The sequence below is a fragment of the Sinocyclocheilus rhinocerous genome, unplaced genomic scaffold (genome assembly GCF_001515625.1).
Source record: "Sinocyclocheilus rhinocerous isolate Xijiao unplaced genomic scaffold, SAMN03320098_v1.1 scaffold62, whole genome shotgun sequence".
NCBI lineage: Eukaryota > Metazoa > Chordata > Actinopteri > Cypriniformes > Cyprinidae > Sinocyclocheilus > Sinocyclocheilus rhinocerous.
Window position 1 is genome coordinate 593,905 of NW_015656585.1, and position 14,715 is coordinate 608,619.

Sequence of the window (14,715 nt, forward strand, 5' to 3'; positions counted from 1 at the left end):
CGTAACATTTCTGTCACATGCTTGAGGTATTCGGCCAATCACAATGCACTGGATAGCTGGCCAATCAGAGCACACCTCGATTTTTTAGAATGATGAGCTTTGTAAAAATCGACGCGTTTCAGAAAGGTGGGGCATAGAGGAGAAACAATAATGTACAGTATGTGGAAAATAATGTGTTTTTTTAACCTTAAACCGCATAAACACATTGCATTACACCAAATACACAACATAATGTTCTTTTTAGCAACATCATATGACCTACATTAAATAATTGAGACATCACTAACGTGAAGTCAAATATAATGAGTATATAGTCTAATATTTCGTGAAATGCTTCATTTCTTCTGGTGAACTGACCAGCTGTGGACACTGATGACTTCCCTGAGGTAAAGGAAATGCTACGTGACATTTTGTTTTCAAGACGTTTTAATCACATCTTTCCACGAGTGAAACACTGATTGTTCGATTACATGAGGCATGAGATGTTAATTCATGTATATTTCACATTAAAACTAGTAGTAAAGCGGAAGGGATGATCGCGCTCGCCGTCAGAACTGAGGCGTTTATGGGTGGTTGACATATAAGCCTGAAAATTTATTTTTTTTTAAACTTCAAATATTAGGCATAAAAAATATTGAGCTGTGTTGTACTGACTCTTGAATTTCCCAAAAAATATGTGGTCTTTTAGCTTTTGTATTGGAAATTGGATTTATTTACCAATTTGTTGCATTTGTGTGTGAAATTGTCATATGGTGTGACATAAAAGTTATTCTATATAAAATGAAATTGGGATATACTCTCCCTAAGTAACTAACTTCACCATAAATCTTTATCATTACTATCTTAAGATTTAACATTATTTTGTGCAGATCCATTAGATTTTGTATTATTTTTCTAAATCATCATGCAGAGTAAGACATCTCTCCTCAGCCTTTCCAGACATTTTAGAATAATTCTGACAAACCCTGTTATAAATCTAACAAAATGCTTGTGAATCTTGCTGATACTATTTATTTTTTGTTCCATTGACTTTTTTATGGTTTATAACAAAAAAAAGTATTTTTATTGCCACAATTCTGATTGTCACACCAAATGATATAGTGTCACACTATATGATGAAATGCACCACACCACAATTTGTCAATGCAAAAAAAGTGTATTTTATATGCATTAAACATTCAATTAACATTAATAAAAATAAAAATCATCAAACATGCCAACATTGTTTTAAAACTTTAAAAAAATTATTTATGAAACCATCCATGTGTGAATGAGTTGTTGCAGTACCTGCATCCCATAGAGGATTCCTAAATATAGAAAGGGCACAAGGGGAATCTGAAAGCTTGCAACAGTGCAAACAATAGTCAGTTATTAATAAATAAACACAATCAAGGTTCACTTGTAGAGCAATCCAATATTCACATTGTACATGGTGCAGGTTAAAGTCAATGTCTGTCTGTGATTTTGGCCAAAAACTCTGCCTTCTGAATCTGGTCAGTCAGTCAAGGCCTGATTGTAAAGCTATAGGTTTTAACTGTAAAAGCACAGCTGACAGTTTAGTCGTAGTCACTTTTTTTTTCTTAGAGGAAATTTCATAATCTTCTGATGGCCTTTGTGTCCAGTTTTATTTTATGTTGCCATAGCAAACAGCAGCAATGATGACGGTCCCAGCACTGATATTATTGCACTTCCTCAAGACTTAGTTCCTCTTGTGCTTTATGTGGTATTTGGTCATGACACTAGCTATCTAAAATCATCTGCCTGAGCCGGTAAACATTTTTCAAAAGCTTAATATGGTTTTGATTCTCAATAAAGTCAACTGTAAGAACAAACGTAGCTAAACTTTGAATTTTTACCTGTTTTGATATTAAGTTTGTCTTTATGGCAGTGGCTGTTGTGTTGCAGTATTTATCCACAAAATGGAGGTAACAGACCCTAGTTTGCTGATCAGACAAACAACATAATATTACTGCTGAATTAATAATATTGATTAATCAATATTCATTTTTCATTAAATCCCAAGAATTTATCTTCTAGTCTATGCTATTTTCAGTTATAGAACTAATCATTATTTGTAGCACACTTCTCATTCACAATAATAATCAGCATAATCTTTGTGCTTTGTTACATTTGACATGAAGTCTATTGCAACTGCAAACAATAAATGCAGTTTTGAGGCATTTTAATGTGGCTTGACAGATTTTCTGCCTCATGAACCAATCATCTCTTCTTCTTCACTACTAGTTTTAGAATGAAATAATAAAAATAACAGGCATGATTAAACTGAAATAACTTGGTTAGTGTTCATATTAAATACATTTGGTTAATTATTTGGCTATTAAAAAACTGTATTTTTGGTTAATGAACCAAAAATTAACATGAAACGTGAATTTCTTTAAATATCACTTGGAAAAATCAACAACCATGGCTGCCAGCAGCCAATCAATTTTCAGCATTTATCTAAATGTAAGGGCCTATTTACTCCAGGTCATTTCATGCATTTTCGCTGATCGGATATCTATCATATTTGTTAAAACGTTTCCATTTAAACTTGGCCACATACATGTGTCATCTCAAAACGGATATAAATCCGATCTTCAATTCCCGCGCTATATTTAAATTTAACGGAGTTCACGTCAACTAAATCAAAAGATAAGCGCTGCATTTTATTAATTATCAGCTCATTTCAAGATCAAAGACCGCAACAGGAGAGAGTGCGGCATCAGCACTGGAAAGACAGGTTAGTCTCACTACTTTTAATGAAGATGATTGTGTTGAGTAGGGATGTAACGGTATGAAAATTTCATATCACGGTTATAGTGACCAAAGTTATCACGGTTATCAATACTATCATGGTTTTGTTAAAATTAGATGAAAATGTTCAAAAAGAACTGATACACACACTGAAAACATTTCAATAAGTTTTATATTTGAAAATCAACAAACAACAAATACAATTAGCAGCTATATGCACTTTTTTAGCATAAAAATTAAATTAACATTAACATGAAGCTCTAATAATAATAATAATAATAATAATAAATCACTTTATCCCTTAAATGTCAACCTTATAGTTTGAACGTTCGTTCGTCTTGGCTCAAAGTCACTTGCTGCGAACTTTTCTTCGCGGAAGCTTTGCGTTAAACAAGTGGGATAATGAGATATTTAATCTCTAATCAATATTTTTTTGTCCAATTATTTGCCCAGTTAGTTTTGGTATTGAGGTAAAAGTTACCTTGCATTCGCTAACAGTGGGTGGTGGTCACGAAGATGACTGAGCAAATTTGATGCGTTTCCCCCTTTTGCAGCGACTTTCTTCTTGCAAGATCAGCAGACAGGGTGACCGTCCTCGATTAAATTGCCTTCAGTACTCTTGTAAAAGCCAAAATACGACCAGACCACCGATTTGGTCCTCTTAGATGGCTGAAAAATCTCCCGAGCGCTGTCACTGCCTTCCGCCATTTCCTCTCGTGCAAAAAACAACAACAACAACATTGCATGCTGCTTCTGCGTCAGACTGATGCTGGCTGGACAGGATTTACCGCGAGTTTTCAAAATCGTGATAATCAAATACGGTTTTGATGATAATTAAATTTTAAACGATAATACTAACCGTCAGGGCATTTTATCGTGATTTATCGTTAAACCGGTAACCGTTCCATCCCTAGTGTTGAGCGTCTTGTCTTACTTTCAGTTTCATTCGCGGCAGTTATGTGTCGGCTTGCTGAAGAGATGCTCAGCTACTCGTCCGCAGCGATGCGTGTTGCATTAGCACAGTCATATCTGACTATAATGTCATATAGCCTATAACATGCTCACACGTTTATTATTTTAACATTTTGGGAGGAGTAAAATTTACATATGTGGTTTCAACAACCAGATGCATTTACACTTGTCCAGTTTCGTCTGGAATGCGGCCCAGACCACCTCCTGAAGTTTATATCCGTCTCGAATGTGTTTCGTCGGGCATTTACACCTGGCATTTTCACGATTGGATGTCTATCCGATTAGACAAAACGCATGAAGTGACCAGGTGTAAACAGCCCCTAAATGACAGATGAGAGATGTAACACTTATGTTGACACTAGAGATAGAATCCATTTAGGTCTGATAATATTTCCAGCAATTTGAATGACTGAATGTTTTCTGGATTCCTTTGTGAAATCAGTTACTTTTGAAACGATCATTAGGGCTCCACAATTAATCGAAATTAAATCGCAAAGGCGATAAATCGCGATTAGACAGAAGCTGCGATTGTCATGCGTATCTTTCAGTGAAGCACGGTTCTGTGATCAGCAGTAAATCTTTATCCGAAGGCAAGAGGGCACTCTCGTGCAGCCCTTACGATCATGTATTTTTTTTGCGCTGTTTCCTCAAACCCTAGATCACAGAATCAGTGGAGATTTAAAACTGTCGACTTCACAGTACGAACAACCGATATTTGGAAAGATACATGGCAGTTGCATCACCTAATTGTCTCCCTGAGCTATTTGTGTCTAGACCCCAATAATCACTGCCTGTAGCTATAATTTATGTGGCTTTTTGTTTGTTTCTTGCATTTTTAGTTGTATTAAATGTTGTATCGGATTGACTGTACTGAGGATTGACTGTACAGAGGATTGTGTTTCCATTAATGGAGAAGAGTTTGTAATATCAGACAGTGGCAGAGGTTTATGGGCAAACTACAGAGGTGCATGACTTGACCAATGTCAAATGACTCATTCACTTGAAACACTGAAGCCCTGAAATGAAATAAAAAGCATGATGCAGGGCGTTGCAATAGGTTATATATCAAGTAAACAGTGTAAGCTTGTATGTACTGTTCACACACTGATGAAGATCCAGTATGGTATTCTTCATACGCAGACAGGCAAAATTGTTCTGCTCTTCTGATTCATCTGCGGCTGTGTTCACACAGTCAGTGTTTTGACAAATTTGCTACATTAATGACTCTCAGATGGTTTGGTATGTACAACAAACAGAAGTGGAACGGATCCCTTCTCTAGTCTGTAAGAAATACCAAAGTGACAGAGATTTGTTTGAGATGATCTGATATGGAATTTCTGGGGTGATAATGAAATCTGATAATCTATGTATTGTTGTGGCTGATACTGGTAACCAGTAATTAATTTTTTTTGGTTTACGCCTTTTACCTGGAGCAGCTAGCTAAATTTAAAAACTCAAATAGATATGGGTGTTCACCCAGGGCACATTTATGTGTTCAAAAAGAGTGGAGGGCCAGAGATGTCTGTCTGAACAATTGACCCTTCGCAAAGACCCGCCCCCTTTAGTTACTGTTGCTATGTCTGACAAGCCATGCTGCTTTCATGCCACACATCATGTTCTCACACAGTGAAAAATACATCGCAGAGCAAAAGGAAACTGACAACGTGCCAACCATAGACCGTATAAAAACATGGACGTAGTGTCCGTGACGTCAGAAACAAATTCTCAGATTTCAATTTTTGTCTTTATTTTTTTCAAGAATTTCAAACAATACAATTTTGTGGCTCTGTAATGTGTCGTGACAGAAGCTGTAGTGCTTCAGTTCAAGCAGCAGGTGAATCGATCATCTTTTTGTCTTAATAGTTAGAGCACAAAATAAACATGAATGATCAGAAGGTATCTTGTTTCAACTGCAGAAAGATCAATACACACCATTTTTCAACTTTTCAAGTCCACCGACGTTAATCTACTCTCCTGCCTAGTTTGTTTGTCGAACAAAATGGCAGATTCGGTATTATGACTGGTCAAGTCTCCTGTCAATCAAACTTCTGGCGAAGGGTAAATTAAACAACAACAAAAAACATTAAATATAGTGAGAACATTTCCAGTGAGAACGGCCACCTGGTCATGTACAGATCATTTCTTAATTCTCATTTCTTAAATTATAAATGATCATTGGTGGTAATTCAACTTTTTTCCCAATTATTGCCTAATTTTGTATTTGTTTTGTTTTGTGTTTGGTTTGTTGTTTGTTTCTTGCTGTGGTTCGTAAGCTTTCTATTTACGTCATTTCAAGGCTTTAAAATTTGTTGGTAGATGTGCTAAAATGAATTGCTTCTAAAGTCCTCACAAGACTTTGGATGTGAAGTTTGAAGGTGAAATTTGCATTAGCACTGATGCTCAAGTTTTCTACATTCACTTGAAGGAGGAGCTTAATGATTTGTTAATTTCCCTGTATTGCTTTTGCTCAACAAAATATATCAAGCAAATATGTTCTGCTTTATTAGTAACCATCCAGTCATCTGCTGGTAATCTGACTGTTCTCTTTCTCCACATGTCCACCACCAGGTGAATGTTGCTCTTTGGCCTCTCATCGCTTGTGTCTCTGTGATGGACATGGAGACAGCTGTCTGTGAGCCTCTTTACCAGAACGGTGATGTCCACCATGAGGAGCTTTGCCCAAAGCAGCCCACCGTTCTCAGGATCCACCTCTACCACAGCAGCCGGAGTGACACTAACTGCACCCCTCTCTGCTACCCGCCAGGAGAATATGTCACCGAGCAGCTCATCGTCAACGCTGCCAAGGAGTGCGGTCAGTCATGCCCATCATATAGAAAAGAAGTGATAAATGTATTTTGAGTTCAAAAAGTAGATGTGAATTATATATTTTGATAAAGAATAACACGTTCAACACAGTAAGCACTGTGTTCTGCCCAGATGCAATGTGATAAATCCCTTCCATGGAGTTTTTGTTCAAATGAAACATGAGTCTGTGACCAACATCTCACAACATGACATTTTATCGGCTGCTTGGGATCTGTATTTGTTTTGTTGCACTGGGTAGGCTTTTTCACTGTGAAATTTCATTTTATCAAAAATTGTGATGCTCACAGCTGTATATCAAACAAAAATGATTGTGTGTCACAACATGTTTGCTTTCAGTGTGAACAGAAATAAAAAAGTTGTCACGGTGCGCCTGGTTAGGACACGTGTTAAAGTGATTTTCCACAAAAAAAGGGGAAAATGTTCAAGCCTGACATTATTTTCTTAATACCCGTATATACAAATTGTTTATTCATAACACAGTGTCTTCATTTTTTAATTTATTTTTTAACATCAGCCCAGGAGCCATTAGCTCATCCCCAGCAGGGTATTGGTGACAGACATGTGATGGTATTTTCAAGATGTCTTTTTTTTTTTCAGCAGACTTCCTTTATATCATTTCATCTGCTAAACGTGATGCTGGTATTAAAATAATCTGAAAGGGCTAGTAAATGCATATGTGATTGATATCATTCATCCCGAGGAAATTTATAGAAACAACTTAATTTGTCTATGCACTTTTATTTTTGCATCCAGACTATTGTTGGGCGATATGCTCAATTGTCATATCGTCCTATAGTCAGCTTGTGAGATCGCCGATACACGATATTATTGTGCAAATTTATTTAATTATTTATTTACTTAGTTTCATTGCTGGAAAGTGAACCAACTCCAACATAAAGCTAAAAGAAGCCTAATGTTTTTAATATGACTGAATTTGTATTTAACATGATAACATGTAAAAGAAACATTGTAAGTTACTAATCATAAGGCTTACATTCCCCCGTTATTCAAAAAGCAGCAACAGAAAATGAGCAAAGAACATTTACAACGTTACCAAAAAGTACATCATAACAGACGTCAGTCTAGCACAAGTATTTGCACTTTAAAAACACTCCCGTTATAATCAGTGAAGCTGTCTACACTGTATGATGAATAAATCTCTTATACTTGCATCGCACATACATCACCTTGTTGTTTATGATTAGAATTCGCAAGGCAGAATTCAATCAGCGTGCGCTGAATAACAAAACTCCACTGTTTCAGCGATGACTCATCTGAACGCAGCTGATTGGCCATTACATTCATAAAGTCAACGAAATCGTGTGTGATTGGTTAGATTGCGCAACACTGTAAAAACGCGGAAAAAGAAGTATGATGGAACAAATAAGTCCTAATATTAATTAGATAGTATTACTAGCCTGATGATGATGATAATAATAATATTAATAATAATAATAATAATTGTCTTGCTATCCTCAGAGACATCAGCCACAGGCGATATCTCTGACTACCGTCAATACATGATGTCTATCGGCACAACCCTAATCCAGACATAAATGCTTTTTTGCATCTGGCAAATAGTGTGTATGGATATTTTTGTCTTTTATTTAATGATCAAAATATCAGGTATTAATTACATTAAATGATTAATTAAACGTAAAGGCCTGTTCACACTTAGTGCATGGGAATTTTCAGCATTTTTAGCAATAAGATTTTTTAAATGTGTGTGTATAGTTCAAACGTTTGGAATTGTTTTGGATTTTTTTTATGCTTTTCAATTAAGTCTCTTATGGATGCATTTCTGTGATAAATCACAGTAAAAATTAATATTGTGAAATATTATTAGAATTTAAAATAACCGTTTTCTATTTGAATATGTTTAACAATATTTTATTATGTCATTTATTTCTATGATTTGTGATGAACCATTCTAATAATATTCTAATAAGGAGAATTCTATTCTAATACTGAACTAGTTAACGGCACAAATCGACTAGTTGGCTGTAGCACCGCTGCTCAGTTAGCTGACCATCATTACCAATCCCTAGTTTACATGTGCAGGCTTTTCTAACTTTACACTGGGTATCTATCTTCTCATATTAGCACCTGTTCTTTATGCTGATGTGTTTCTCACAGGAGTGTCTCCAGTCTACTGCAGCCTGTTTGGGCTGTACAAAGAAGATGAAAGTGTCTGGTTATCACCCAATCATGTTCTCCATTTAGACGAAACAGCCAATGAGAGTTTGTTATTCAGAATTAGGTAACACACTCAGCTCCATCTTTCACTTAATTAAACTGGATTATATTATTTTATGGCTTTTGTCTTCTCCATCTCATTTCTTTCATCCTGCGATTTAGTGACTGTGATATTTTCTATCAGGTACTATTTTCCCGGCTGGTACAGTTGTGGGGCGTCCCGAGCGTACCGCTATGGAGTAACTAAAGGATCTGAGAGTCCTGTCCTGGATGACTATGTTATGTCTTACCTCTTTGCTCAGGTGAGGCTTCCCCACATCAGCTTTGTAATAAAGAAATTACCTTTAATTGTGTAAGGTCCACGCACTTGGCCCAAGGAAGGTATCCAGTGGTGGATGAAGGTTTCTTGCGTGTTCGGTCTTTTCAGCGCGCAGAGTTATTCAATTTAGGTTTAACTCAAATCTGACTCCATTTTAGTATCTAATTTGACTCCATTTTAGTATGACCTCGAATTTCTCAGAAGATCAAAGTGTCTGAGGTTCTGTAATTCTTACAATTGTGAATTAAGTGTTGTTCGTGCTGTCAGTGGATACTGAATCACCATAACAACAATGTTTTACAATTACACTTCACTTGGCTTGAAATCTGAGCATATCTTGCATAATTGAGCCCATCCATATATAATTTAATTGCAGTTTGGCCTAGTTTATCTTCTCCGAGAACAGACAGTCTTGGTTTCGGATTTTAGAGTGTGTAAATGTGAATTACTCTAGTGTATATCTGCACAGATAAAGGCCCCTATTTACTAAACAAATTATAAATAAAGGAAACTCATGCTGACTGCTCTCTGACTCTACTGAGTGGGCTTGTTTTGTGGCGCCTGTTCGTCTTCCACCAACAGTCTGGTATGCGATGACTCACTGTGGGGAACATGATTGATCTTTTTTTAAATATATATATATACATAACTAGGGATGCAACGATACCATTTTTTCAGAACCGATCCGATACCAGAAATTCTGAGTATCGGCCAATTCCGATCCGATCCGATACCAGCAAAGTTTTTTTTTTTTAAATCAACACAATCTGCTAAATATAGACAACTTTATTTTAATGAAAAATAAGAAATAAAAAAATAGATAATCATAATCTATGACAAAAAAAATACTATTATAAACTAGGTTAGTGGATAATTCAGCAGCAAAAGTTATTCTAAAAAAATCATGGGTGCACAATAATTTTCTAAAAACATTAAACTGAACTAAACATTTAGGGAAACAACATTATTTAGTGGGGAACAAATAAAAGTTAATAAGTGTAGGACTTAATCTGGTACAACATATGATAGATAGAACAGAACAAAAAAGGCCCAGCGCTCCGCATAGAAAAGTGAAGAGATATTGCTGCATAGTGTATTATATCTGTGCGATATTTTATTGAGCCTTTTCTTTTAACAGTTTTAAATCTCAGTTATTGTGCGCTCTTGAAGAGCGTTTCATCGCTTTAACTGTAGTAACCGAACGCGACACGCAGTTTGAATGCTGAATGGAGGATGACAGACAGACACAGCGGGGAGAAGAGTTTAGTGAACTTGACTTAAATATTAATCTATACTTCACATGAAACTATGGAACGGCTTAAGAACACTTAAGATATAGTGCACGAAAACTTTATGGTGCTTTATAATGTTCTTGTGCCTTTCGTGGGGCACAAAACAATAACACAGCATAGTATACGCACAATATCGGATTTGAATCGGTCTCGTCTGACCAATACCCAATCCGCCAGAAAATGGCATTATCGGAGCCGATACCGATACTGAGTATCGGCTCGATGCATCCCTATACATAACTATAATATTGTCTCTTAAGTGTCACTCTCGCAAGCACAAATGACAGATAATTCAATGTTTTACATTGTCTGAAGAACATGTTTGAAATGAATGAACATGTATGAAACAAATACCTTTATAGAATCCTTAGTATAGCAAGTAAGAAAGCAATAAAATTTTAATTAATTAATTTATGCATTTAGCAGACACTTTTATCCAAAGCGACTTACAGTGCATTCAGCCTATACATTTTTTACCAGTATGTGTGTTCCCTGGGAATTGAACCCACAACCTTTTGCGCTGCTAACGCAATGCTCTACCACTGAGCCACAGGAACACTTACACTTTATTTGTGTTTTAGTTGTGGGTTTGTTTGCTGATGGTTATCATTTCTTTAATTTTACGAGCGCGAAGTGATAAGCAAAGCACGTTGAGTGGATTGAGCACGTGGCGGCGCACATGCGCGAGCTTGTCGAGTTAATATCCCCTTCTCACAGACATCACTGGAAAGTTTGTAGTTTGGTCGGATATGTCAAAAACAAGTAAGTAAAACAATGCACAAGTTACGTTTCTTAACGGTAGGGAGAGAGAGAGCGAGAGCGCGCACTTCTGTTGCGTGATCTTTGATGTTCGCTCACTTGGCACACGCATCATTTAACTAAATCTTAAATATAAAACAACATTTATAGGGGCATTCACTATAATAGCTTAATAATCTTAGTCACATTTTAGTCATTTGAGTCGTTCATAGTTTTAGTCGACGAAAAGTCATCGCATTTTTGTCAACTTTAGTCATAACTTTTAGTCAAACTGCAGTTACCAACATTTATTTTGGTAGCTATTTTATAAGTAGTCTTCAAACAAAAATAGTCATTAATTATCTCTTTAGACCAAATCAATTAAGCTTATGACAAATTTGAATCAAGGATTGAATTTGGAAAAACTTGAATAAATGATGACAATTTTCATTTTTGGGTGAACTATCCCTTTAACAGTAGTGAAAAGGGAGCAACTTGTAAAAATTATAGTTGTTCATATATAATATATATAATTTATCATTTTTGAAAAAGTAGCAGAATAAGACAATAAGACATACGAAAGAGATACAAATTAAACTCATTTTTCAGATACAGTAAGTTTACTTAACATATTTATTTAACATCTTTTGTTGGTGAACATTAATGACAAAGATAGGTACTTAATTAGGAATGCTGTCCCTTTAAGACGGAAGGCATGCATGTAATACTGACACATGTTCAGTTTTCACCCACCTGTTTACGTTCACTTAATCCATAACCGACTGTATTTACGTCTCAAATAACATTATAGTCCCATCTCGTCTTGTTAACGAAGACGCGGCATAAATTCGTCAAAGTTTTTATCATCAGATATTAGTTTTAGCTCTTCAACGTCTCGTCTTAGTCACAGAAAAAATGTTCGTTAACGAATATTTTTCGTCGTCGTCTTCGTTGACGAAATTAACACTGATCCCTAGTTGTTGTTTTTTTTTTAATACTTAAGTGTGTCACACTGGAATTTTAAGTAATTCCCTCTACATGTATGTATATATAGATTGCTGGTTAAATAAAAAATATAATTAAATTAAAGATAGTAAGAAAGCAATAAAATCGCAGCCACAATGAACCACAATGCTGGATATTAAAATTTGTGTCTACTATGTCTAAATACAATATTAAAAGTCAAAATAAAACACTAAAATCTGAAATTGTTTTAAATGTAAAATAAAATAATGAAATTTCTTTTAAAGGGGTCATATGATGCTTTTTTAAAGATCATTATTTTGTGTATTTGGTGTAACAGAATATGTTGACATGCTTTAATGTTCAAAAAACACATTATTTTTCAAATACTGTACATTATTGTAGGTCCTCTATGCCCCGCCTCTCTCAAACGCTTCGTTTTCTACAAAGTCCCCTCCTTCCGACAAGCGCAGTCTGCTCTGATTGGCCAGCTGACCCAGTGCATTGTGATTGGCCGAACACCGCAAGCACTCGTCGGAAATGTAACGCTCCTTACCATAATCGGTTCAAGCCGGAAAGGGGAACAGAGTCGCGTGACAGACACAGTAATGATGCAGTACACAAGCCGCAGTTAAGACAGTTGACTCTACTGTGATGTGACGCTGTCTCTCTGTCTCTCTCTGTCTCTCTCTCTCTCACACACACACACACACACACACACACACACACACACACACAACCCGTTACTCTGCGCTGCGCAAAACTCCACATTTGAACAGTCAATAGCAAATACTTAAAACTAATAACAAAACAGTAGCTGTCAAATTTAAACAGTGTTATTAAATTATTAGTGCTATAAGTGAGCGTTAGCAAGGTAACGTAAATATAAAAGTAGAGGAATGGACCGCACAATTAAACAGTCCAGTGTTGACCAATAATAATAAGTAAAAAAATCTCTAATATTGGCCAGTAACCAGTATGGTACCGATATATCCAGCATGCTTTGCTAAAATGTTTTGCATAGTCATAGCCCAAAGATATGTCCTTATCTTTTCTTTACCGAGAAATATCCTTGAATGTAGGTTACTATCACTGTGGCCCATTTTATTCAGTGACCAAAAAACTCATTATAGGGGAAACCGTGTTTCAGCGGAAGTCAGATGACCGTCATGTTGAGGCCATCCAGGGAGAGAGCAGGCTTATGGTGGTTTAAAATTAAGTTTGGAGGTGAACTCTATCTGACCCCATTGGATTACATGGGTTAATGTCCTGTAAATGTTCAAGTCTGACACAGACAGGAGTCATTTTTAAACAGGTTGTTGAGGCAGCAGCTTTGCAGTGTCATCTTGTGTACACTTGTCAGTCAGTCTGCGGCTGCTCTGTTCATGGTTGATGCTTTCAGTGTATGTTTGCTTTTAGTTCTGATGTGGTTTTCTATGGAACACTCATATTAATAACATGTTTAATAAATGGTGTTTTTGGTGTATAAGTGTTTTAAACTTAACATAAACTTAACAATGCTTAATATCATTAACCCAGGGTCATTTTTAGATCTAGATCATTATATCTGCCAGGCCAATTAATTCTCTGGTAATTAACATTTTGAGAGTTGGGTTACAGAAAATGTGCCAGATTGACCAAATACTAGTAGTCAACATTCAGCCTATAGACAGCCCTGTAAATTGATAGTGGACATGTTCTGTTTTCAAATATTTTGTGATTTTTTTCAATACAAATTTGTAAACATCTATCAATCATCTATGTAGGCCTAATTGTTTTATTTATATAAACTACAAATATCAGTTTGTGAATTAAAAAAAAAATCCTCCTAATGTTTAAACACCATTTTTAAACCTGGGTTTTGTTATATATAATCTGTTTATTAGTCTATATTTACAGACTAGTAGTTAATTAGATAATTTTGAATGTTTTTATTTTTATTCAGCAAGGACACTTTGATCAAATTGATCAAAAGTGACAGTAAAAACTTTTATAATGTTACAAAAGAGTTAAATTATAAATAAATGCTGTTCTTTTGAACTTTCGTCAAATATAGTAATGGCTGCTGAAAATTCAGCTTTGTCATCACGTTAAAATATATAAAAATAGCAAACAGTTATTTACAATTTTAATAATATTTACAATATTACTGTTTTTACTGTATTTTTTGATGAAATAAATGCAGCCTTGGTGAACTTTTTAGAAACATTATTAAAAATCTTACAAGCCCCCAAACTTTTGAATGCTAGTTCAAATGCTAGTAAGCATATTTTACATGTTTCTCTTATTTAGCACACCTGATTCAGATTATCAGCTCGTTAGAAGAGAGCTCCACGCATGAACTGTGTTCCGATTGACATGATCCCTACAAAGTATTCATTGCTCCCTACTCACTGAGCACGGCCTGCAGCATCTTCACACACAGACTAAACTTACTAGATAAGTGTGTCATAATATACCTCTGTGAATACATCCAATTTAAATTCACGTCTCGCCTACTTTAATGCCCTTTGAATGGACCAAATGCGCTTGCTTCGAGCTGGAATCATGGCGGAATATCCTACGATGTTCACTTCGCAGAGCACTTACGGTCGAATAGAACAAACATCTGAAGTGATAAGAGATGCATACAAAATATGTAAAGCGGTGGGGGGA

At 35.7% G+C, this 14,715-nt stretch overlaps 1 protein-coding gene across 5 annotated transcripts in view; it reads left to right on the top strand.

Moving 5' to 3' along the window:
- The window catches only part of LOC107720250 (tyrosine-protein kinase JAK2-like), a 46,762-nt gene that overhangs the window by 14,602 nt on the left and 17,445 nt on the right, over positions 1-14,715 (top strand). For all 5 annotated transcript variants that reach the window (XM_016527909.1, XM_016527906.1, XM_016527907.1 and 2 more), the window contains exons 2-4: positions 6,295-6,538; positions 8,689-8,812; positions 8,933-9,050. In XM_016527909.1, coding sequence (XP_016383395.1) covers positions 6,337-6,538; positions 8,689-8,812; positions 8,933-9,050 — 444 coding nt within the window. In that variant the 5' untranslated portion in view covers positions 6,295-6,336. The remainder of the gene's footprint in view (positions 1-6,294; positions 6,539-8,688; positions 8,813-8,932; positions 9,051-14,715) is intronic.